This window comes from Oncorhynchus tshawytscha, linkage group LG24 (genome assembly GCF_018296145.1).
Source record: "Oncorhynchus tshawytscha isolate Ot180627B linkage group LG24, Otsh_v2.0, whole genome shotgun sequence".
Lineage (NCBI taxonomy): Eukaryota > Metazoa > Chordata > Actinopteri > Salmoniformes > Salmonidae > Oncorhynchus > Oncorhynchus tshawytscha.
In genome coordinates, this window is record NC_056452.1 from 12,046,167 (window position 1) to 12,071,050 (window position 24,884).

Here is a 24,884-nt window from a genome sequence, read left to right on the forward strand (position 1 = left end):
TGACCTCATTACATTCCAGCATAATTACCCTTATTCATGTCTCTGAAAATTTAAATAAAAGGGAAAGAATCCCCAACAGTCTCCCTTTGCCTTTTCAGTGATTTTTTTATTTGGTGCGTGACCCGGCCCGTTTCGGGAACGAGCGAGAGAAGTGCCCCATCGTCTTTCTATTCTCTCCCTCTCTTTTTTTTCACCCCTTAGAGAAGGAGTGATGAGGGTGGAATTAAATTGATCACTGCCTTCCGGAAAACAACAGGAAAAAACATTCTCTCTGTTCTTCCCTACGGCGCAGTGATGTCATTTGGGCCCAATTCCCACTGCTCACAATAGGGTCGCTGTTACTTTCTCCACAGTGGCACTGCAGCCGGGAAAGAGAGAAAAAAAGCTGTCCTGCAGTGTTGAGACCTGCAACCCTGCTCGCACATCATTACAATCTAACCATGCTCAGTGTTGCTGCCACTCACTCTACTCGGTGTGTGAGGTGTCATAAGACCTTCACAAGGTTGTCATAGTGCTGTCATAGACATGACATTACAGGTGTCATAAGAAACCATGGCAAGGGATGGTATGTCATCTCCCAGAGTGGTTCGAGTCCAGCACTGGAATGGAACCACAGCCCGCCACCAAACCACTCACCAACAACCACCCACTGATGGATGCCGTGCCCTCTGTTCTCGCTCCCCCGTAGCGCCCGTGTCCCTTTGAGTTTCCATGTTTAACTGGGGAGTTCAATGGACAGTCAGTGTAGCTGAAGTGCACTGGGGTGTCTTTGAGTCCGAAAGGCAAAATTCAAACTACCTGAACAACCCCACGCCCACGCCGTGCATGTTGTCAAACAGACAACGTGCCCTTTGCCCCCTGGTATGTTTGGAGAACACGCTGGAGGGTAATAGGGTGACGGCCCCCGGAGAAGGCTTTGGGAAATGTATCGCTAGGGTGCGAGTGCACACAACCCCCCCACCCCCACACCCTCGGCTGCCTGTCTGGTAGAGAACGGGACTGGGGGGCGGCAGACCGGCAGCAGTGTGTATGTATCGGAGAGGGGTGAGGGGTATGATAGTTTGTCCTGGGGATGTACCAACTGTTGACTCGCACTGGTTTGCTAATCGAGAGCCACAAGCCCCTGGAGCCATGAGTAAATACGAGCGTCTGCCTCGCTCTGTCAGACTGGGGAATGAGAGAGAGTGATGGAGAGAGAAACGAAAATGGAGAGAGGGAGGTGTACAGAGCAAGAAGACAACGGAATATGAAGAAGGATATGGTATATGTGTAATTAGAAAACAAATAGCATGAGAGAGACAGAGAGGGAGAGAGAGGGAGAGAGAGGGAGAGCTCTCTGGGCATGTATGAACATGTATTACCTTTTTTGTAGTTAATAAATCCAACGTGACACAGTTCCAGATTTAAAAACAAGTCTTACATTTTTGTAGTTAATAAATCCAACGTGAAACGTGATAACTAGGCCTAAAGTATCCTTAATTAGCACTGAAAAAGTGAATCCCATTCTTCTCTAGCTAATAAGAAATCTCTCTATCTTCTGAATCAAGCTTGTAACGTCAGTATAGTATAATTTAGAGTGGGGAGGGGCAGGTAGCCTAAACAGGTAAAGATTTTCAGCTAGCGGGCTGACACGGAATATGTTTCTGAGTGTCAGAGTGAGGTCTTTACATAGTCGCTTTGTTGTGTTTTGTTGTGGGACAAACAAAATGACTGGAATGTAAAATAACGTTATTGACCGTTTCCCATGCCTTTAAAATGACGGTTCTGTTCCGGAATAGTATGGACCACTTTTTTTCCAGGTTCCGTTTCTGTTCCTTGGAAAATGTAGTTAATTTCCAGTTTTCGGTTCTGTTCCCTGAACCGGTTACAACCCCTGATCAAAACATCCAGTCACTAAAAAGATATGGTTACTTTAAAACAGTTACAGAGTTTAATGGCTGTGATAGGAGAAAACTGAGGATGGATCAACAATGATTCAAGGATGGATCAACAACACTGTAGTTACTCCACCCAGAGTGGTGAGGGGAAGGTAGCCTAAGCACGCACAGGTAAAGATTTTCAGCTTGCAGGTTGACACTGGAGTAAGATTCTGAGTGACAGAGTGAGGAATTTACATAGTTGCTTTGTTGCGTTTTGTTGTGGGACAAACAAAATGACAGGAACGTAAAATAACGTTCTTGACTGCTTCCCATGCTTTTAAAATGATTGTTCTGTTCAGCAACAGTATGGATCACTTTTGTTCCAGGTTCCGTTTCTGTTCCTTGGAGAATTTAGTTATTTTCCAGCTTTTGGTTCTGTTCCCGGAACCGGTTCCAATCCCTGATCAAAACACCCAGCCAAACACAAAGACATGGTGACTTCAAAACAGTTACAGAGTTTAATGGCTGTGATAGGAGAAACTTGAGAAAAAAATAAAATTGGATCAACAATATTGTAGTTACTCCACAATATTAACCTAATTGACAGAGTAGAAAAGAAGGCAGTCTGTACAGAATACAAATATTCCAAAATATGCATCCTGTTTGCAACAAGGCACTAAAGTAATATTGCAAAAAATTTGGCAAAGCAATTCACTTTTTGTCCTAAATATAAATCCAATACAACACATTTCTGCGTACCACTTTCCATATTTTCAAGTATAGTGGTGGCTGCATCATGTTATGGGTATGCTTGTAATCGTTAAGGACAGGGGAGTTTTTCAGGATAAAAAATAAACGGAATGGAGATAAGCACAGGCAAAATCCTAGAGGAAAACATGGTTCAGTCTGCTTTCTGCCAGACACTGGGAGATTAATTCACCTTTCAACAGGACAATAAGCTAAAACACATGGCCAAATCTACACTGGAGTTCCTTACCAAGAAGATAGGGAATGTTTCAGAGTTGCCCAGTTACAGTTTTGATTTAAAACGTGCTTGAAAATCTATGGCACGACCTGAAAAAGGTTGTCTAGCAATGATCAACAACCAATTTGACAGAGCTTGAAGAATTTGGAAAAGAAATACGGGCAAATGTTGCACAATCCAGGTGTGGAAAGCTCTTAGAGACTTACCCAGAAACATTCACTGCTGTAATCGCTGCCAAAGGTGATTCTAACATGTTAGAGTCATTACACTCCAACATGTATTGACTCTGATATGAATTGACGCTTTCCACTGTGCCGAGAGGGCATTTTCGGTACTGCAGTTGAACTGAAATACGGCCGAGAAAGACAATACCCATTGACGACCCCACAGAGAAATCACGTTTTAAAAATGTAAACAAGGCACTTCAGTCATCAACTTTGTAAACCAAACATCCAATGCATTTTTCAAGTAGTCTTAGAGGCCGATTACTTTTCTCCATCACTCATAGCCAAAGTTATTGACATTTTAAATGAAGGCTGTGACTTGAGCGAGCTTAGAGTATGTCACATGCACATTCTGAAGGGAAAACTCACACATGCGTGACCGGGACCTGCTTGCGCGTAATGTAGGTCAAGGAGCCGAGGGAATTCTTTGCACTAGAATAACAGAAGCAAGAAGAAAAAGACACAGCGAGAACCTGAAGATGCCACCGTGTTCAGATTTCAACTTCACCAAACATGCAAAGCGGTCTAAACTCTACACGTAAGCTGATGATTGATTTTTTTTTGTTATTATGATTTAGTGATTATTATTTCTTTTTTCATAATACATGTAAATTGATGGACATTCAAAGACTGTCAGTAAGGCAACCTAGCAGATGGCATGACTCGGCGGGACTAAGTTAGCTGTCTAGCTATCTAACGTTATAAAGCCCACGTGAATCCACGCTCTAGCTAGCAACATGAAATGTGAATTATTATCTGGATTACAATTCATGGACATTTTTGTAGCTGTTGTAAGCGCCGGTCGTGTCAGTGGTGGTTTTGTCGCAAAACTAAGTCCGACACCGAAACAAAGACGGTTCTGCCGAGTTGCTCCTCTGAGTTATTCGAGGAAGTAAAGAGAGGAGGGCTTCACACTACTCTCTCACTTGAGTATCTTACCTAGTTATTTACAGATGATCTAATTTTGCTCTTTTGTAGCTTTGCCAACTATGTGTTCGTGTTTTCTATACCTGTTCGCACCTGTAGGCTTTACAGATGCCCCCAACCCCTTGACTGAAACCTTCTAATTTAGTATACTCATGTGGAATTCTGGGTCACTGGTAGCATTTGGAACAGCTGATTGGCGGTCACGAACATTGACTTAATCTCAGCATTTGCTGCCCTTCAGTCCCTTGACTTTTTGGCACTGACGGAGACATGGGTCACCCCAGAGAACACTGCTACTCCAGCTGCTCTTTCTCCATCTGACTATGTTTTCTCAAATAGTCTGAGAGCATCTGGTCGTCGCGGTGGTTGCACAGGTATACTAATTTCTCCTGAGTGGAGATTTTCTCCTTTCTCACCTTTTCCTCTCTTTCACCTGTCTATCCTTTCATTTGAATTCCATGCTGTCACTGTCACTTGTCCAATTAAGGTTAACATTATTGTCATCTATTGCCCACCAGGTGCCCTTGGAGAGATCCTCAATGAGAATTGACACCTTGATAAGCTAATTTCCTGATTATAGCTCACCGCTCTTCGTACTTGGTGACTTTAACCTCCCGACATCTGCCTTCGCTTAATTCCTTTCCACCTCTCTATTCCCCTCCTTGTCTCTTTTGACCTCATCCTTTCCCAATCTCCTCCAACTCACAAGGCAAGCAAAAAGTTTAACCTCATCTTTACTAGATGCTGTCCGCCCACTAATCTCACTGAAACCCCCCTCCAGGTCTCTGATAACTACTTTGTTTCCTATTCTGTCACTCTTTCCTCCAACCATAACCACTCAACCCCTACCCAGATGGTCATGCGCCGTCGCAATCTTCACTCTCTCTCCTCTTCTATCCTATCATCTCTCCCTTCTGCTAAATTCTTCTCCCTCCTGTCTCCTGATTCCGCCTCTTCGACCATACTCTCCTCCCTTTCCACATCTTATGACTCGCACTGTCCCTTTTCCTCCAGAACGGCTTGGTCCTCCCCTCCTGCTCAGTGGCTGAGTGACTCATTGCGAGCTTACAGAACAAGGCGGCGGGCAGTTGAGGGAAAATGAAGGAAAACTAAACTTCCGGAGGACCTATCATCCTTTCACTCCCTCCTCTCTACCTTCTCCTCCTCTGTATCCGCTGCTAAGGCCACTTTCTACCAGTCTAAATTTCAAGCTTCTGCCTCTAATCCTAGGAAACACTTTTCCACATTCTCCTCCCTTCTTCATCCACCACTCCGTCCCCCTCCCTCCTCCCTCTCTACGGACGACTTTGTCAACAACTTTGAAAAAAAGGTTGACGACATCCGCTACTCATTCACTCAGCCTATTCTCTGGAGACCTCCCATTCTTCAATTCCCTCATCAACTCCTCCCTGACCACTGGCAGCATACCCTCTGACTTCAAAATGGCTCGAGTTGCTCCCCTCCTCAAGAAACCAACATTCGACTCAGCTGACGTCAAAAACCATAAATCGAAACTTCTTTATTTTATTTTCAAAACACTGGAGTGTGCGGTCTCTGATCAACTTTCTCATTATCTCTATCAGAATGATCTTCTTGACCCTAACTGATCAGGCTTCAAGATGGGTCATTGCTCTTCATTGTGTCACGGAGGCTCTCCGCTCTGCCAAAGCTGACTCTCTCCCCTCTGTTCTCATCCTCCTAGATCTATCTGCTGCCTTCGACAATGTGAACCATTAGAGCCTCCTCTCCTCCCTCTCAGGTCTGGGCGTCACAGGCTATACAGACTCTTAGATTTCATCCTACCTGGTAGGCCGCTCCTACCAGGTGATTTGGAGAAGATCTGTATCTGCACCACATACTCTCACTACTGGTGTCCCCCAGGGCTCGATTCTAGGCCCTCTCCTCTTCTCTCTATACACCAAGTCACTCGGCTCCGTCACATCTTCACATGGTCTCTCCTATTATTGCTGCTATTTTCTCCTCCTGACACCCAGGTGGCAACACACATCTCTGCATGCCTGGCTGATATCTCAACTTGGATGTCGGCCCACCACCTCAAGCTCAACCTCGACAAGACGGAACTGCTCTTCCTCCCGGGGAAGGCCTGCCCACTCAAAGACCTCTCTATCACGGTTGACAACTCCAGTGTCGCCCACCCAGAGTGCAAAGAACCTTGGCTCAACCCTGGACAACAGTTGTTCTCTGCAAACATCAAAGCACTGACCCGCTCCTGCAGGTTCATGCTCTACGACATCCGTAGAGTACGACCCTACCTCAAATAGGAAGCAGTGCAGGTCCTAATCCAGGCACTTGTCCTCTCCCGTCTGAACTACTGCAACTCACTGTTGGCTGGCTCCCCACTTGTGCCACCAAAACCCTGCAGAATGCAGCAGCCCGCCTGGTTTTCAACCTTCCCAAGTTCTCTCATGTCATCCCGTTCCTCCGCACACTCCACTGGCTTACAATCGAAGCTCGGAACAGCAAGAGGAACTGCCCCTCCCTACCTTCAGGCTATGCTCAAACCCTACACCCCAACCTGAGCACTCCATTCTGCCACCTCAGGTCTCATGGCTTCTGCTCAGCCCAGTCCAAGCCCTTCCCTGTCTTGGCACCCCAACGGTGGAACCAGCTTCCCCTCGAAGCTAGGACAGCAGAGTCCCTGCCCATCTTCTGAAAACATCTGAAACCCTACCTCTTCAAACAGCATTTTAAATAATCCTCCTTGCTTTCTATGCCTGTGATATCTTAAGATGAATGCACTAACTGTTAGTTGGTCTGGATATGAACGTCTGCTAAATGACTAAAATGTCAAATGTGACTCTGATTTGGACTACCGGTTTCTGTCAAAACACCCACACTGTGATGAAAATGACCTTGTGGAAAGCCTAGATATGGAACAGCTTGGATGTCATCAGCCTTTGGGCAAGTCATGATGAGGTTAAATCACTCCTCTCCACTGTCTCTCCTGCCCTCTCCTCGGTCACTTCTCTCCCCTACAGCACGTGGACATTGCGGCCCTCTTGATCAAATTCAAATGAAGTCTTCAGTAATTCTCTGATGATTCTCAACATAAGCAAGAGAGCTCTATTCTGTTTTTGCTCATAATGGAAGGCATATCTAAGTGTCTGACTTACAATGACGTAGTCTGCTCACTATAATTCCCATCCAATACATTTTTTACACGCATGCCTGGTGAAACACCTCATCACCCAGTAACTCTCCCTCTGAGCACCACCTTCTTCCTCAGGCTGATGATATCCATGCCCTGTTGATGGACACTACGCCCCCAGATGCAGAGAAGAGGGATCACCAGCTCAGTTCGTCAAACTGTCCAATCTCTGGAGGGGACGACAGACATTGCTCTATCGGTGCTTGATTTGGCCCATTTGCTACCCAGCTTAACCGATTAACGTTTTCATGCGCAAATCCTTTAGCTATTGTATTTGAACATTTTGTGTGTATTTATTAGCAGCTGGCAGTTTAGTGGAAGGGATATTCTGAGGTTCAAACAGTTTCATTGTTTAATATCTGCTCATAATATAGTTATCAGTTATTACATATGAAAAGACTAGCTGTGGAATGTTCGTCTCTGCTATGGTAGATTGCGTTGTAACTCTCCGACCAATCGCTAATCAGTATCCTGCAGGCGTGTACAGTGGCGTACCTCTTCCAATGTTAAAAGTCAAACTCCATTCTCTTACAAGCTGAGGTGAACTGATAGACAGTGGACCAGCCGCAGTCGGTATGCTACCTGACACCACTGGAGGTCTTGATGCTGTTTGTGTAGAACAAGAAAGAAAACAAGTAGGCGGCCAGTACAAGTAGAAAGCTTTATTGAACTATTTACATTAGCGTACTTATATTAGAATATCATTTATTCAGGATGCACAACCTTCCACTTCTGTAAGGGGTTCTTTATCTTGTCATTCTTGCTCTGATGCAGCACTTGTTGAATGTTTTTTAAATAGCAGGACAGAAATAAGACAGGTAAAGATATATTGGCAGGGGTTAGAAAGGGTGGACCCCATAATGTCACAGCAAACAGTATTTCACTCCTAATATTGGTTCGACATTACTCACAATGTCAGTGGCTCTGTAAATACATAATGTTGTGAGCGTCTTATAGGATCCAGGAGTTGGAATATTATACTACGAAGCTTTTATCAAATGCTTTCTGTCATTGAGAATTACAAGGCAACTTTACTGATTCATGTACTGATTAATTGGGGCACCGCTAGAATTTTTAACAGGGAAAATTGTAAGTAAGTTTTTTTCACCAACTTTTCCATTTTGTAACAGGTGGTATGTCTTGTTGTGATTGTAGACAATATACTACTGCTAGGTCCTGAGGTGCACATGCACAGCTAGCTAGAGTAGGTAGGATTTAGTCCTCAATGACTTACTTGCATACAACTGCATACACACACTTACCTTTCATGTTTAGAGTGGTTGTGGTCACTGTGGTGCCTGCAGATTTTCCCTCCCCAACTTGTCACAGCCATGCAGATCCCTATTCCCTGTGACACTGGCAGAATGCCCAAAAGCTTCCAAGGCTCATGCTCGGCTGCTGCAGTAATAGTACACAGGAGGAGTAGTCCCAGTAAAACCGGAACTAGCAAGATGGTAGCCCTTTAAGTCATTTGTAACCTGTGTGAACTGGCTAGCTAGTTAGCGGCACACTCTAGTAGTGTTTCAATCGGTGACATTACTTGTTCTGAGGCCTTGGAGTAGTTGTTTCCCTTGCTGTGCAAGGGCCACGGCTTTTGTGGAGTGATAGGTAACGATGCTCTGAGGGTGACTGCTGTCGATACGTGAAGAGGATCCCTGGTTCAAGCCCAGGTTGGGGCGCAAGGAGAGGGACGTAAGCAATACTGTTTGTTACAAGTGTAGGAATTTGCTTATTCTATATGTCCATTCAGAAAGCTTCCTAAAATAAGCCTAGCCTGCCCGGACTTAATCTCTTTAATCAGAAAACTGTAGGCAGCAACAGTGAATGATGGTTCGCAGAAGTGTTAGAAATGACGACAGGTGCCAGTTTAGCTTTTCATCTCTTATTAAATGGGGTGCAACTGAACGAAAGTAGCCGAGCTCCTTTCATGATTCATCCGATCCCTTGAAAAGCCTAACCTAATATTATCAGTAGCATATCCTTTTTCCCGTAGTGTACGATTTGTTTCTCCTTATTAGCCTACTGTGTCCTGTCGAATAACATATGAATGACCGCAGCAGCGTTGGTGTCGTTATGCACATTTTCCGTGAAAGAGGGGATATCGCATCGTGCTTGGTGTAAATTCTTGAGTGTGTCAAAATTGGAATCTGTATTTTTTTTAAAGACCACAAAAAAAAAAAAGGTAATCCGATTGTGATACTATGTTCTGGGCCAAATACTCCATCACATCTGATAGATGAAATTCTAGGCATTTCAAAAAGCTCTTACACTAAAAGGGCATTATCATCATTTCACAATTTCAGAGTGTTATTTCAACCTCATAGTGTAGAAATATATATCTTTAAGAAGGGGGGTCAGTCCCGATACCATAAGCGTTTATTAGTTTATGACAGAACAGTGGGAATATCAGAGAGAGGGAGATACATTGCTGTCATATCCTGTCTTTCACTGTCTGTGTTTGTGTGTGTAACGCAGCAACACCAGAAGTGACCAGTGAAATAACCACACCGCATACATTCCAAAATGCTTGGAGCCGTGCACAGTGCCAAACTATGACAAGTGACATAGAGAGAACAGAGAACCCTTCAAAAGAGAGGACGGAGAGACAGGGACAGAGAGCAGGAGCTGGACACCCTTTCCCAGGCTGTCTGGTTCCAGTGTGTGTGTGCTGTAATTACACCCAGGTCACAGGCGAGGAGCCCAGTTTAAGTATCGTCACTCTGTCTCTGGCATGCGGTGACCTTCCCTCTCCTCTCGCTCCTCTGTCTCCCCGTCTCTCTCCCCGAGACACCATGCCTGGCCCGGCCCGCTCACACACAGGTGCTAACAGGACAGCTGGCTCTGCTCTTTCTCTCTCTCTCTCGCTGTGTGCATGTGTCCAATAATGAACAACAGAACCAAATATGTTTTGCTGTGTTTCTGCATCAATGAGTGATATGCAAGCCAGTATGTCCATGTTTCAGTCTTTGCATAGCCATTATAAGCCTATGTATAAAACCAGAGGTGTGGACTCGAGTCACATGACCTAGTCTCGAGTCTGACTGGAATCACAAATTTGATGATTTGTCAAGTCTGAAGAACTAGTGTAACACACACTCGGCCTTTGATTGGAAAAATATTTTAGTAGCCTACCATTTGTATTTTATATTTATACCTTTGCTTATTCGATCTGGTCACTAACATAGGTCTACGGCATTACACCAAATTCTTGTAATCTGTGCTTCAGAACCAAAACATTTCATGCCTTAACTGTTGACCAATGACCAGTCATCAACGTTGGTGTACAAAGGCTGTTGCTGTCCAAACACGTTATTTTAACCCCCTCAGCCCTTAATCTAGCCACTTTCCCTCGGGGGAATCCCGTCGAAACAGGATGCAGTTTGATTGCCATCTTAAGCGGAGGTCCAATTCACTTACGTTGCCCCCTCGGCCCTCGATTTAGTTCGAGGGAGCGAGTGAACAACTTTGGTCACTTGCGGGGTTGATATGACCCATAATTCAGTACAAACTGTAGTCACATGTCAAACTCTGGTGGCCGCGAAGTGTCAAATTGAATCAACAAGGCTGCATTTTCGGCACGCCAGAAAAAAGTGGGAAGCTAGCTTGCTAAAGAAAATATAGCTAGCCACCTGACTGAATGTGCTAGCTAGATATGTTAGCTTACTGTGTACATGAATAGCTTTAGGTTGGTTGTTTTTAAGCTCAACTACCAGATTTCCACCAAGGACGTTGCCTCTCCGATCATCACTCTCCCTCGCTTGGGCCAAGGGACAATTAAGGTACACTTGGATGTGGCGATGTAAAATGTCATTCAAGGGCTGAGGGTTTAGGACCGAGGGCTGTCTACTTTGAGTCTGAAACGCAGCCCAGAAAGCACTTGTTTAAGTTTCTCCTCTTTTTTGCCTGGCATAAACAGAGTATCCTACCTACGTTAATGTTATCAATATAAAATTCAGTTTAGCAACTTGCTACGGATACATATTTGCCAGAACAATAGGCTACCTTGTGATTTCATTGATCATTTTCATATTTCAGATAGGCCTATAGTTTGGGTGGGTTATAATTATATACCTCAGTGGTACTGGCTATATGCCTCAAGGCTACAGACAGATCATGCTGTCTATCCGACTCGGCAACCGCCATTGCATACAGGCTTGCCTTATGATCCTGCTTGCTCTGGACTCCAGAGAAGTGAACATGTGACATGATGTCACTAGTTGATATCGACTGCTAACATGAATGACTTTCAGTTCAAAACGCAGGTGTAAAACTCAGTTTTAGAAAATGCATCACCCGTGCGCACGTGCACAACAGCTAGTGAACAGATTGATGATTTGTGTGTTGTAGACAAAATTATGAAAAGGGCTGTCTCGTAGCCTCAATGTATAGACAAAGATTTCATGACTTTGGGACTATAAGGTTATATCCACAGGAAGCAAACTGAGATTTTGAACATCAGTTCTCACCTCCCAGGTCTCAGAACTGTTTTGTAGTGAATTCTTTTTTCATTACCCATTAAGGCCCTCACCTTAAAGGTACCTAAATTACAGTGTCAAAATCCTAAGACATTTGTACATTTGTTTTTTTAGGGGGGTGCAATAGCACATCGAACCTTAAGCCTCTGACATGTCAATATGGGTTCAGCTATTTCGATCTGAAACTTCTGAACTAGGCATGTTCGGTTTCTAAGAAGACTGGCAATTTGAATACATAAATGACAGAATAACACTATTTTCCCAAAATAGAGTCCGAACACCATCAAATACACCAAGAAATGTATTACGATCATCAGACGAATGACTGTCATCACTGAACAACGATGTGATGTTTACTTTGAGATTTCTGACTGTTGTTGTTCTTGTCACGGCATTCAAGAGAAGAAGGTGAGGACCAAGGTGCAGCGTGGTACATGTTCATAATGAATTTATTAGCAACTGAACACTAAATACGAAAATGACAAAGAGAATAACCGAAACAGTTCTGTCTGGTACAGATACGAAACAGAAAACTACCCACAAAACCGATGTGGGCAAGAGCTACCTAAGTATGGATCTCAATCAGAGACAATGACAGACAGCTGTCCTCGATTGAGAACCATACCTGGCCAAAAACAAAGAAATACAAAAACATAGAAAAAATCACATAGAATGCCCACCCTAAAAAGCCTCTCTAAGGCCAGGGCATGACAGTTCTGCTTGCGTGCCTTTACTGCTTGCTAGACTAGCCTAGACCATACTTAGAGGGGGATGGCAAAGACATGTCCTAGTTGGTCCGTCTGTATTTGTTCAGGCTTGTGATTGGATAGTACGTAGAACCTTATAGTGCCATGTTCAAATGGATCGAATTTTGTACGTTTTTCATATTTAAAAAAAAAAAAAACGTATTTACTTTTTCAAAAATCTAACTTCACGGACATATGAAGTACCATCTAAAGATCTATTATATGTGACTAAGTCATTTTTGACAAAAAAGTCAGCTAGAAGCCTATAGTTCCAAGGTCTCGATTTGTACAAGTATCGATTTTTTTTTACTCAACTTGAGACTAAACTTGAAAAACTTGTGACTCGACTTGCCCTTAGAATGCACGACTTGGATTTGACTCGAGATCCGTTCTACTTGAGAGTCGGACCTTGTGACTTGAAACTTGCTTGTGACTTAAATAATAGTGAACTCTGTGTTCAACACATTGATGAGCACACTATACCTTCTGGTGAGCATAAACTGTCACTTACTGGAGACTGGAGTAAGTCATTGAGTCACATTACTGTTACTCTCTCTCTCTGTGTGTGTGTGTGTGTGTGTCTCTGTGTGTGTGTGTGTGTGTGTGTGTGTGTGTGTGTGTGTGTGTGTGTGTGTGTGTGTGTGTGTGTGTGTGTGTGTGTGTGTGTGTGTGTGCGTGTGTGTGTGTGTGTGATGGGAGTGCATTTATCCATGATCCTCTCATCTTCTCCTGGCTCCAGAGCCTGTTTACCTCGCCTGTCTGTCTCTGCTATCCACTCTGTCTCCATGCTGGGGCCAGCCCCCTGTGGCCCCTATAACCCTCCTCCCTGCAACACACACACACACGCCGCACACGCACGCACACGCACACACACACACACACACACGCAGCATCCTAAGCAGTGGGGTCTGACACTAATCCTGAGGGTCATGGATGGATCTACAGTATCTGTTGAAAAGGGAGATAAAGTCTGGTCTGATACATGGACCAGGTGTGTGTGTGTGTGTGTGTGTGTGTGTGTGTGTGTGTGTGTGTGTGTGTGTGTGTGTGTGATATCCAGATAGGAATGTCTCGAGACACTGTGAATATTTACGCTTAACATTGTGATCCTGTGTTGTCCTCTGGGACCAGTTTGGCCTCTAGTTAGTCTGCCTGTGACCAAGACGCGAGGTCCCCCACTTAATCCTGGGCAAATATTTTGAGTGGCCAAACAAGGGCAGCCTTTCGGAAGGCTGCTCAACACATACACACATGGTAATTCTTTCAGTTGAGCTGACGGGTGAGTGACAAAATACTGCTCCTGTGACTGTCTGTGATTCTTTCTGCAGATGCACACACACACACACACACACACACACACACACACACACACACACACACACACACACACACACACACACACACACACACACACACACAGACTACAGCCTATTTAGCCAAGTGTCTTTCAAGAAACAGGCAAAGTAACATTTTACAGATTAAATTACAAAGCGATTTAACACAGGTTTCTGTGAGGTCTCAATTCTTGTGGGTTTCCCTTTGGTTGATAGTATCATCCAGTTGAAGAATTGGCAGCCATTGGTCATATTGAAATGAGCTCTTTAAAAGACAAATCTTGAAAGATGTTTACATGGAATGTATGAGGCCAAATAAGTACGTGTAAAGCTGTGTTTGTGCAGGTAGACATACTCTCATCTGTTCAAATGAGAGAGTGACTGTGTGTGTGTGCCCGCGACTCTGCATGTGTGTGTGACCCAGTGTGAGCCGATTTCTGAGATGAAAGCATGCCTTCCCAGTCTGGCTTGGTTTCTATAGATATGGACACAGCACCACACTGACTTAGAACAATAGAGGGGCCTGCCACTCGCGCCAGCTCCTCTCAGATCATTACTCTATGCGTCAAAGCAATCATATTTTGAAAACAATAACAGGGCCAGGGGGCACGATTGTGTGTGTGTGTGTGTGTGTGTGTGTGTGTGTGTGTGTGTGTGTGTGTGAATGGGTGGGTGGGATGAGTGAATCTGCCGGTATGTGTGTGTGTGTATGAATGACAGTGTATCTCAGAGTAAGAGTGGTAATTTTGTGTATCTGTCATAGCGATCACATGCTTTATACAATCAAAGGGCCAGGGGGGCACGATTGAAGTGTGTGTGTGTGTGTGTGTGTTTTTTCCCGTGAGTGAGTAAGTGAATGTGTGTATGTCTATATACAAGTAACTGCCAAAATAATGGAAACACTTGCATAAATGAGGGATACAAAGTATATTGAAAGCAGATGCTTCCCCACACAGGCGTGGCTCCAGAGTTAATTAAGCAATTAACATCCCGTAATGCTTAGGATCATGTATAAAAATGCTGGGCAGGCCGTTATTTTAGCCATTATTTTGGCTACCATGGATATGCCTCCATTGGATGACAATGCCCAATCAACAGGATACGAGTGGTCACTGAATGGTTTCATGAGCATGAAAACAATGTAAACCATATGCCATGGCCATCTCAGTCACCAGCTCAACCCAACTGAACACATATGGGAGATTCTGGAGCGGCGCCCGAGACTGTTTTTTCCACCACTATCGACAAAACACCAAATTATGACATTTTCCATGGAAGAATGGTGTCGCATCCCTCCAATAGATTTCCCGACACTTGTAGAATCTATGGCAAGGTGTATTAAAACTGTTCTGGCGGCTCGTGGTGGCCCAACACGCTATTAAAACACTTTATGTTGGCGTTTCCTTTATTTTGGCAGTTACCTGTATGTGACTCATGCTATTTTGCACTAGATCTCTGTATGAGTTTATTTTAGTTAAGTGTTGAACATTGTCGTTTGAGTGAATGTGCGTCTCTGCGCTTATGCGTGTGTCTATGGCTTTGATGGCTTGGCCTAATGTGACTGCTCCTGTAGGGGTCCTGCACTGAGCCCCCTGTCCCTCTGCTTGTCTCCACTGGTCAGGGAAACAACTCTCCCCTGCTAAACTTAAAAAGGAACCAGAGGAATCCCCTCTCGGCCCCGTCCTCGGCCCCCATGTTTTTCAGAAGCCATGACATCATACCCTTAACAAAGGGGGTTGGGGGAGGGGGGCTTAAGGAGATAGGCAGGGAGGGGACACCAGTAAACCCCCAAATCAGTCACACAGCAACACTGCTGCCTGACTGCAACACACCAGCCCTTTTCAGCTGCTCTGGCTCGTCCTCTGGCCTCCTAACGCCAACTTCTCCTCTCACTTTTGGTCTTATCTGGTAATATCTTTCTCTCTCTCTCTCTCTCTCTCTCTCTCTCTCTCTCTCAGCTACCTATTCTTTTTCACTGAATTTCCTCATTTTCCCAAAGTACTCACATAGAGTATACACCCCTCATACCCCTCCGAGTAACATTCCCTCTCTTTTCCTCCATGCATCCATCTATAAACCTCACTACACACTCTTACTGTTTTTTTTTATTATCTTGCTTTATCCATCTCTCTCCAGCTGTCTATTTCTTTCTCTCCAGCCATAACCTTCCTTCTATGTCAAAGAGGGGTGCACAACATCTTAGAGCTTCCAACACACACAAACACTGCCAACCCCCCTACACACAAACCCCTAATCTGCTGTGTTTTTCAAACCCCTTTGAATCAAGTACATTTTCTGGAGCCTTTGATGTTAGAGGCTAACATGATCTGATCCTCAGTGTCTGAGAGAAAGACAAAAATGGAATTGCTTTCGAGGTTGTTTTTGAGACGACGACACAACAACCGAAGCAAAACAAGTAGAACGAGAAAAACACAGCCCTTCCCTAAATTGTTGCTGTTGTTGTTGTCGCTGACGACGGTTCCTATCCAACCAATCGGCAGGCATCTTGGCATGCACACAAAGATCAGTTTGGAGCAAAACTGCTGTTTCCTTTCTCGTCTCAAGACAGGAGGATTTAGAACATGAAAGCTGCCACTGATGTGATGAACAACAGTTCCCGAACTGTTCGAAACACACCCACTGATGACAACTCGGTGACACTGATCATTCGCTCAGTGTCCAAAAAACCCACACTTTTATCTAACAAATAGCCACAGATGGACGAGCTTTTATACAAAGTGTATTCCTTCCAAAACTAACGCCACAAAAAAAAATGCTTGCACTCATCTTTATTCTTTTGGGCAAAACATTTCAGCTATATACGCAATAGCATTCATGAATTCCTTAAATGTATTTTGACCTCAATGGGACTACCTGGTAGAATAATGGTAGAATTAATACATAGAAAATGGAAACTGTCTCAATGAGGCCTATCCCTCACTTTTGGTAAAACCATCAAAATCAGACAGGTCCTGTTCAGGTCAAAGACACGGTCAAAGTCACCAGCAATGTCTAATGTCACGGCCAGTGAATCGTGACTGTTCCTGCTCCGTTTATTAGCTGTGTGTGTGAGAAAGAAAGAAAGTGTGTGTGTGTTGTAAAAAGTTTTTGCAATTGGAATTGGGCTGTGTTCATTCCTTCCCTCCCCTCTCTCTCTCTCTCTCTCTCTCTCTCTCTCTCTCTCGCTTTTGCTCTTTCTCAGCCTCTCCTCTTTCCCAACAACAAGTGCTGGATGTGAGAAGGCCGCTGGCTTGTTGGAGAGGCTGTTTAATGTGCGTCCGTTTGCCAACTGTTACTTTGAGGAGTGGCGGTGGCGGCGGAGCCGGGATTTGGGAGGGAAGGCCGGTGCCGATGGATCAGACAGATTGAGGGGGGTCCGGCTCCATTCATTGAGCTCCATGTGAACAACAGAGCCCCTACTTCAAAAACAAGCACTGACTCTTTGCCGCTACTGGCCCCAGTCAACACAGAGTCTACACACACACACAGACACACACACACACAGACAAGCGCACACACACACAACATTTTGAACATGGTGTTATTTACTATTTTACATTGATATTCTGCTCCTAGGGTAATGCCATTTCTCCACACAAAATAACCTAACCTTACTATTATGACCACTACTAGGGTCACTACTCCTATACAATATCATGTCAATAGTAACAACTTTTGCTATGAATCTAACCTCGTTCCCAGGCTATTGTGCACAGTGCATATAGGACTTGGATAGCAACCACTCATAGTTGGCCGTAGTGGGAGTGACCATAGAATTCTATGAGAGTGACCTACCGAGTAATGTATTTGTCATCATTACATTTTTCAAATTCATACGACTGGGAGATGTGGCTCTGTGCCTGTGGTGTTCTAGCGTACGGGGGAGGGTTAGGGGGAAGGTGCGGTGGGAGATGATTGTTTAGTAGATTAAGCCGATTAAAGCCAATTAAATTGGTGCCGGGAGATTCTCCCGGCACTCTGTATTGGCTAATGAAGGCCAAGTTTGATGCTTTGGTCCACACACACACACACACACACACACACACACACACACACACACACACACACACACACACACACACACACACACACACACACACACCCTCTCCTCTATGGGTCTCCCTGCCTTCCTCCCTCTCTCCCTCGATCCCTCCCTTCCTCTGAATTCACTGGCACTTCCAGAAAGCTCCGAGGCGCCAGTGGTGCGGGGCTCATCTCTGGGGAACAATAAAGCAGATCTTCATAAAAACTTCAAAAAGCCCTTTGCCAAGTGTTTTATAGGTACTTTAAAGGTTTATTGGCCCTGGGGAAAGAGAGCTGAGTGTTGCAGTAATCTAAGCACTGCAGCCCAGTTTTTCCACCGCACCGCACTGCTGCTGCTGCTAATACTAGCGGTGTTGTGCGTGTGTGTGTGTGTGGATGTATGGGATGGAACTGGAGGGGGAACAGGTGATCACAGAATGAAGGAATGGAATGGCATGAGAGGAAAGAGGGATTCTGGTCTGTCACCGGCACAACAGACCTCCTGTCAAAACAAATTCGACGTGTTACACATGATATAATATATGACACCACGTATGTCCTGTATTCTGAGTTTCCTTTAATAGAAAACACTTGAGTTACAGAAGGATGGATTTGTTTTATATTCCAAAATAGTGTGTGTGCGTGAAGAGTCATTTATAAGGTCATCTGATCACTACACCCTGGGGTTGCTATCCTTACCTTAGAGGGGGGTCAAGTCCAAGACTGAAGGGGAGGGGACTAAGGCAGGGGGTACCACCCCTTCACTAAGGACAGAGACCTTGATCGGGACACGAACGCACTCATGCAGACACCCACACACACAGGCTAGAATGGCCCAGCATCAGGACTTCACTGGCGTCTTCCTCCGAATCATCACTCTCAGCTCCAGGAAGTCCTGACGAAAGAAAATGATCAAGTGAATCCCCTTCATTTTCTTTTATGAGTGTGAATCGACACTATTCATGGACTTTTCGGAATGTTTTCTTTAAAGTATGTCCAGATATGCCAGGGCCTAAAATTAGCATGGGTCTTCCCGGGCTCTTCAGGTTTAAAATTAGAAGGTGTCAGAATTCCAGGACAATTCTTAAGTTACTGTCAATAAACAGTAAAGGACTTCTCCTAAAAGTGCAGAGTGCTTGTGTGTGTGTGTGTGTGTTTTAAGTGTGTCATGCTGTGTGTGTGTGTGTGGGTGTGTGTTTTAAGTGTGTCATGCTGTGTGTGTGTGGGTGTGTGTTTTAAGTGTGTCATGCTGTGTGTGTGTGGGTGTGTGTTTTAAGTGTGTCATGCTGTGTGTGTGTGGGTGTGCGTAAAGGCATGAAGGTGTGAATCTGTGTGTTTGTATGCATGCGCATTTGCACATCTATGTATGTATCACTTTAGTGTGTGTGTGTGCGTGTGTGTGTGTGTGTGTGTGTGTGTACATGAGGGGGACGTGTCCAAAACATGCAGCCATACAGAAATCATACAGTCGAGTTACCAGGATACTGACTTTCAAATGAAATACAGGCGTTACCTATGAATTCCTCTTCTGTATGTAAATGCTTGATATTTGATCGTGAAGATAATAGACCAACTCATATCGTCGTAATATGTGGACTCTTGTTCCACAGGCTCAAAGGCACCGACGATAACTCATTATGACATCATGATGACACCGTCTGACATTCCGTACAATGCATTTTAGCCGCATCGTAATGCATCATACCTGTCAGCCTTGAAGTCAAACGCTTACAGAGCTTTGCACTATGACAGTTTCAAGATCAAAATGCCAGTGCAGCTGCCTACCATTCCCTTTTCATCGGTTGGCCGGCTCATACAGATGAGGTCATTGCTATATAGCATATGTAGGACCAATTGAGTTATATGTGTCACTCAGTCTTCTTCATATCACGCCACAAGACTGCTCCAGTTTAATTTCATATGCTCCGCTGGCGTTTGGCAGGGCACCCGTTTTGTAACTGAAATTAGATTTCCTCACGGATTCTCTTTCCTAGTTGGAGCTGGTTTGCGAGTGGATGCCTTAATTAATACAGGATGCCCTTCAAACCTCCAACATGCCTAGTCGGAAATACGGTTCGATTTCTTGGAGAACACCACCGAAACGCTGCGATATCTCGAACAACTCCAAAAGGGTTCATCTCGAAGACAGGATTGTGTTAAAAAGGACAGACATCACATTTAAAAAAAAAGAAATTAAAAGCCTCTCCGAACTTTGAGCGGGTCAAACGTGCAACCATGTCTACTTCCTGCAATCCTGCGCGGTGATCGGTTAAAAAAAAGAAACCCTCAAAATAACAGTTTTATTTGATAATATTAATTTATTGTTCAATAAAAATAGATTTTTAAAAAATGACTTCATGACTATGCTCAGTGGATCTGCCAAGGGTCCAAGATGGAGCTTTTCTTCTCCTTTGGCTGGTAAGGGAGACACAAACCCCCTTTACCCTCTGCCCCCTCCACCCTTCAGAATTGACTTCTATACTCTTGACAGACCCAGCAGCCCGACGTCTAACAGTAGATACATTCAGTCCAGTTTTACTGTATGTTGTTGTTGTTGTTTTTTGCAGTTTGCCCTTGTCAACAAAAAAAACAACGTCTTTAACGATACATCTAAGCGCAAACAGAAGAGTTCAAACCATCAGTAAAACCAATACTTTTCAATTACAACTTCACATCAGTTGTAAGACATGTTGTTGTTGTTGTAGTTATATGTAAACACACGTTTTTGGGGAGGATAAAGGAAACTAAACTCTGCAAACACATATATCAGGCTCGGAGAACACAACCACGTCTAAGGAAAGACGAGAACAGGGTAGAAGGTTCAAGAACAGGATTCAACTTTTCTGGACCCACAATGTTACAGTAAGTGCAGGCTTTCATTTCAGACATCATATTCAACCAGGGTCTTTCATACGTGGTTGAAACGCCTTCTGTTTGAACCTTTTAAAAATGCTATTTAAGTCCAAAGAAGGAGTGCATTGAAGGTTTTGCCTTTCTACCTAATGAACACGAAGACGAGTGCTAGTCTAAAACCAAAGCCTGCAGTTACTGTGAGCGGAAGGAGCCTCTAGCGTCATGTTGAAGAGCAACTTGGCCAATCCTACGAACAGACCTCCAATGAGGAGACAAACACCTCTTAATGGTCGGACTGGAGTACCAGCGGCCTGGATAACACTGCACTGGCGATCGGTTAGCACATGGCTAGTATGGCCCAGACTTTTGACGAATTCTGGAAGGTGTACAATCGTCTCGAATCACAAAGAAACAAACGAGAAAAAAACACGTGGAAGTAAAGTATTGCTTCTCTTTCTTTGTTCCTGTTTGGGTTTTGTTTTTCAAAAATCCAAATCTGCTTTCTACGCCTTTTCGATGTCTAAATTGGATGAGATGATGGTTTGTTTTATGACTTCACCACAGATTGGTGGGTGTCACCATGTACAAAGTATTTTCTCCTGCACTCCACGAAAAAGAAACACCAGAAAGTAAGTGCCAGAATCCCAAAGACATTGCAGCCTCCCTCCCTCCCTCCCTCCCTCCCTCCCTCCCTCCCTCCCTCCCTCCCTCCCTCCCTCCCTCCCTCCCTCCCTCCCTCCCTCCCTCCCTCCCTCCCTCCCTCCCTCCCTCCCTCCCTCCTGTGTGTAATCCTCTGTACTCCTGGCTCTCTCCTTCCCAAAGTTACAACAGTGGTCAGGGGAGGCGAGTCTGACAGAGTGACAAACTTAGAGGTCAAACCGCAGGGCAGATTCCAGATTCTGTCCCGAGCTGGGAGACGCCAGCCCCCTTCCCTCGCTCTGGGCCCTCTGGGAAGAGTCCAGGGCCCACATCCTGGGAACGTCGGGAAGGCCGGCTGCAGGGTTGCAGCCAACAGCCTCTTGGAATGAGAGAGAGAGAGAGAGAGAGAGAGAGAGAGAGAGAGAGAGAGAGAGGGCTCATAGGAAAAGTTCATAGGAAAAGGCTTGTCCACCCGCATGTGGCTGCAGATGACGATACCGTGGCGTTCTGGCAACGCAGGCGCCAAAATGTGTTGCAGTCAATCACGCCCCATGCCAAAGCGCGGTAGCATTCATTCATTAATCTTCCTCACGTCACATCCCTTTTTTGGGCTTTGACGTTTGGTGATGCAAATAATATAATAACAACAGCTTTCCATTTCCTTTTGTACATTTGATGTCCAGGTGAGTATTGAGGAAGAAAGTGTAGTTTACATGGGGTGGGAAGAGACTTTATGGAAACAGAGTCTCACAGCAGCATTTTAGTTAACAACAAACAAACAAACAGAAAGCCACCGACTGTGCTCTGTAGCTACAGTGGCTGGACGGTAAAAACAACCGAAGAGGAAAACAGTTTGAACGAGAGAGAAAGAGAGGGAGAACATTTGAGAAAATTCCAGTGGAAGTTCATCCCAGGGAGGCTGCCTCGGATTTGGCCCATGTAAAATGTTAAAAGTTCATGTTCCAACATTTCCAAAGGAGGAACCTCCATCTAGTAGTCCAGACCTAAAGTCCCCCCCTGAATCCTTCCCCACCCCTTAGTTTCAAACAGTAGTCGCCCTGCTGTACTGCAGTGCCAGGGGCGAGTACGCCTTGATGCGGACACACAGCTTGCCCCGGAGCCAGGGGTTCTGCAGCTCCAGGGGACAGAAGTCATCCTGGAGCCACTTCTCCCTGCCGTCCACCACCAGCACCAGTCCAAAGTGCTCCAGCTGCTCAGGGCTGTACAGACACTTCTCCCCCTCCGCTCCCCCTCCATTACTACTGCTACCGCTGAGGAGCCGGCGCGACACCGCGTTCATCTCCTGCACCACCAGCTGGACCATCTCCCTGGCCGACGTGCCTGGGGTCACCCGCAGCTGGGAGGGAGGGGGAGAGATGAGGGGAGGGGAGGGACAGAGAGTGGAAGAGAAAGAGGAACAGAGGCAATCAGATTAAGCAGAATGTGATTGGTCAAAAGGGGTTTCAATGTTACACCAGTTTTGATACCCAAATGAAAGAGTTACCCAAACATGAACAACAATTCATTAAACCCGGACATCCTCAAGCCAAGTTCCACATACCTTGACACTGGTTTCCTTGGGTAGCCCGGTTCGGTACTGCGGGTACACCCGGAGCGTGGCGTGCCAGCCTTTCCTGTGGGCACCGGGCGAGGGGGAACCTGAGAGCCTCTGGGTGCCGCTGTCCTCTGACAGGGTGCGGACGGGGGGCTGGGGGTGCGGCAGGCATCGCTCAGCAGGGCAGCAGCGGTCCACAGAGGAGGGTCGGTGCCAGCGGCGGTGGGGGGAGGAGGATGGTGAGGGTGAGTGTGCAGTATGACCACCAGAGGGGAATTCAAGACTACTGGTTCTCACACAGAAGGCCTGCCTCTTCTCCGTGATCCTCAGAAGTTCGATCTGCCTGCTGGGTAGGATGAAGTCGCTGTCGAAGAGCTCCATGGGACCCCCCCTGCCCCTCCGCCTCTCCCCACCGGGACCCCCTCCGCTCAGCCGTTGTTCGCCGGTAGGGCCTGTCTGGGGCTCCGAGGCCTGGAGCACGTCTGGGGTGGAGTCTCTCAGTGCTCCTGTCCCTGAACCCCCTCCAACCCCTCCTCCCACACCGCCGCCGGAGGAGGAGAGGGGCGAGGGCGGCAGAAGGTCCAACTCGCGGGGGCTCTGGGCACGGCTAGAGTCGTAGTCGCTGTCGGTGGTGAGGAAGACCTCAGAGGAACCCTCTTCATCTGAGAGACCGTGGAAGTCTACTGTGGGGGAGAAACAAAAAACACCTCATCTTTAGGTCAACCACACACAATCATTCCCCTGTGGGTAAAACACACACAATCATTCCCCTGTGGGTAAAACACACACAATCATTCCCCTGTGGGTAAAACACTTTGCCCCTTGCCCTATCTCTGCCCCCTCTAAGATAGGTTCTCGGGGTCTTACCAGAGTGCTTGCGGCTGGGTTCGGGGGAGGGCATGGGTGAGGGAAGGTAGTCTGGCTGGGAGGAGGTGGAGCGGGGCGTGTCGGGCGCTGCGTCCCTGGAGAAGTGGATGATCCAGCCCAGGGAAATGGCCCCGGTGGGCTGCTTGTAGCGGGCATACTGCAGGGCGTCCATGATCCACCGCGCCTCCCGCCACACCTCCTCCATTTGCTGTAATAGGGGGAAACATGCAGGAAAAATACATTGTTAACTTTTAGTGCTCTTTCAAATGCAATATTGTTTACTTTTTTTGTGCTCTTTGAAACGCCATGTGCTACAAATGAGCTCCAGGTGGTCTTTTAGCTCCTTGCGTGATGCTTGCTTAGCTCTGATATGACTGTAGTTTCCATTATTATGGAGCAATTGGAGACTACATCCAGATCAGGATATCTAGGTTACGGGAAGCTCAGCTAGGACTCCAACCTACCTGCATGTGCTCCTGGACCTGCTGGTGTTTCTGCTTGGCGGCGTGGAGCTCCGTCTCAGAGAAGGCCTCCCTCAGGGTCTGCTGGGACATGAGCGACTCCAGCTCCAGCAGGGCAGACACACGGCAGTACTGCCCTATGAAGCTGGGGCAGTAGGCATCAAAGTGAACTGTAGAGGGGGATAGAAAAGGGCACAGGACAGACTTAAAAATTTAAAAAAAAGTTATAATAGGCCAATCAATCGGATGTCAACTGAATGACTATAGTTGCATAAATAACAGTAATTGGAAGACATAAGGAAATCCTACTAGACAGAGCAGTACTGACCCAGCTCAAAGATCTGCAGAGGCAGGGTGAGGAAGCCTGATCGGGGGGAATAGGGGTTGTTCTGGCCGGGGGCCGTACACACGTCGTCTGAGGGGGGCAGCAGTAGCAGGAAGGACACCGTGTCCCCAAATTCCAACACCTCCTGGGCGTAGATACGGAAGTCCTGCACCTGGGACAGCGGGACAGCATACTGAGTCACAACTTTGACATTGATGCCATGTAATGGATAGTAATGGATGGAAGGATGGGTGGATGGATGGATGAGTGCTGACCTGGCTGACAGGGATGTTCATGTGGGCCATGAGGTCCTTGGCAGCGCTGCGTAGGTCCTGTAGGAGGCGGTGTGGAGCGCTCTGCACATCCTGGTCCATCTCCAGAGACTCCTCCAGAGAAGTGAGGGCCTGCAGCCACTGCCACTCCTCCCTGATACACACACACA

General features: G+C 46.0%; 1 protein-coding gene across 2 annotated transcripts in view; it reads right to left on the bottom strand.

Moving 5' to 3' along the window:
- Positions 1 to 21,371: 21,371 nt before the first annotated feature.
- The window catches only part of LOC112223722 (ankyrin repeat and fibronectin type-III domain-containing protein 1), a 184,785-nt gene continuing 181,272 nt past the window's right edge, over positions 21,372 to 24,884 (bottom strand). For both annotated transcript variants that reach the window (XM_024386877.2, XM_042305323.1), the window contains exons 16-21: positions 24,718 to 24,868; positions 24,446 to 24,614; positions 24,121 to 24,287; positions 23,657 to 23,864; positions 22,796 to 23,472; positions 21,372 to 22,591 (exon numbers count right to left, since the gene is read on the bottom strand). In XM_024386877.2, coding sequence (XP_024242645.2) covers positions 22,277 to 22,591; positions 22,796 to 23,472; positions 23,657 to 23,864; positions 24,121 to 24,287; positions 24,446 to 24,614; positions 24,718 to 24,868 — 1,687 coding nt within the window. In that variant the 3' untranslated portion in view covers positions 21,372 to 22,276. The remainder of the gene's footprint in view (positions 22,592 to 22,795; positions 23,473 to 23,656; positions 23,865 to 24,120; positions 24,288 to 24,445; positions 24,615 to 24,717; positions 24,869 to 24,884) is intronic.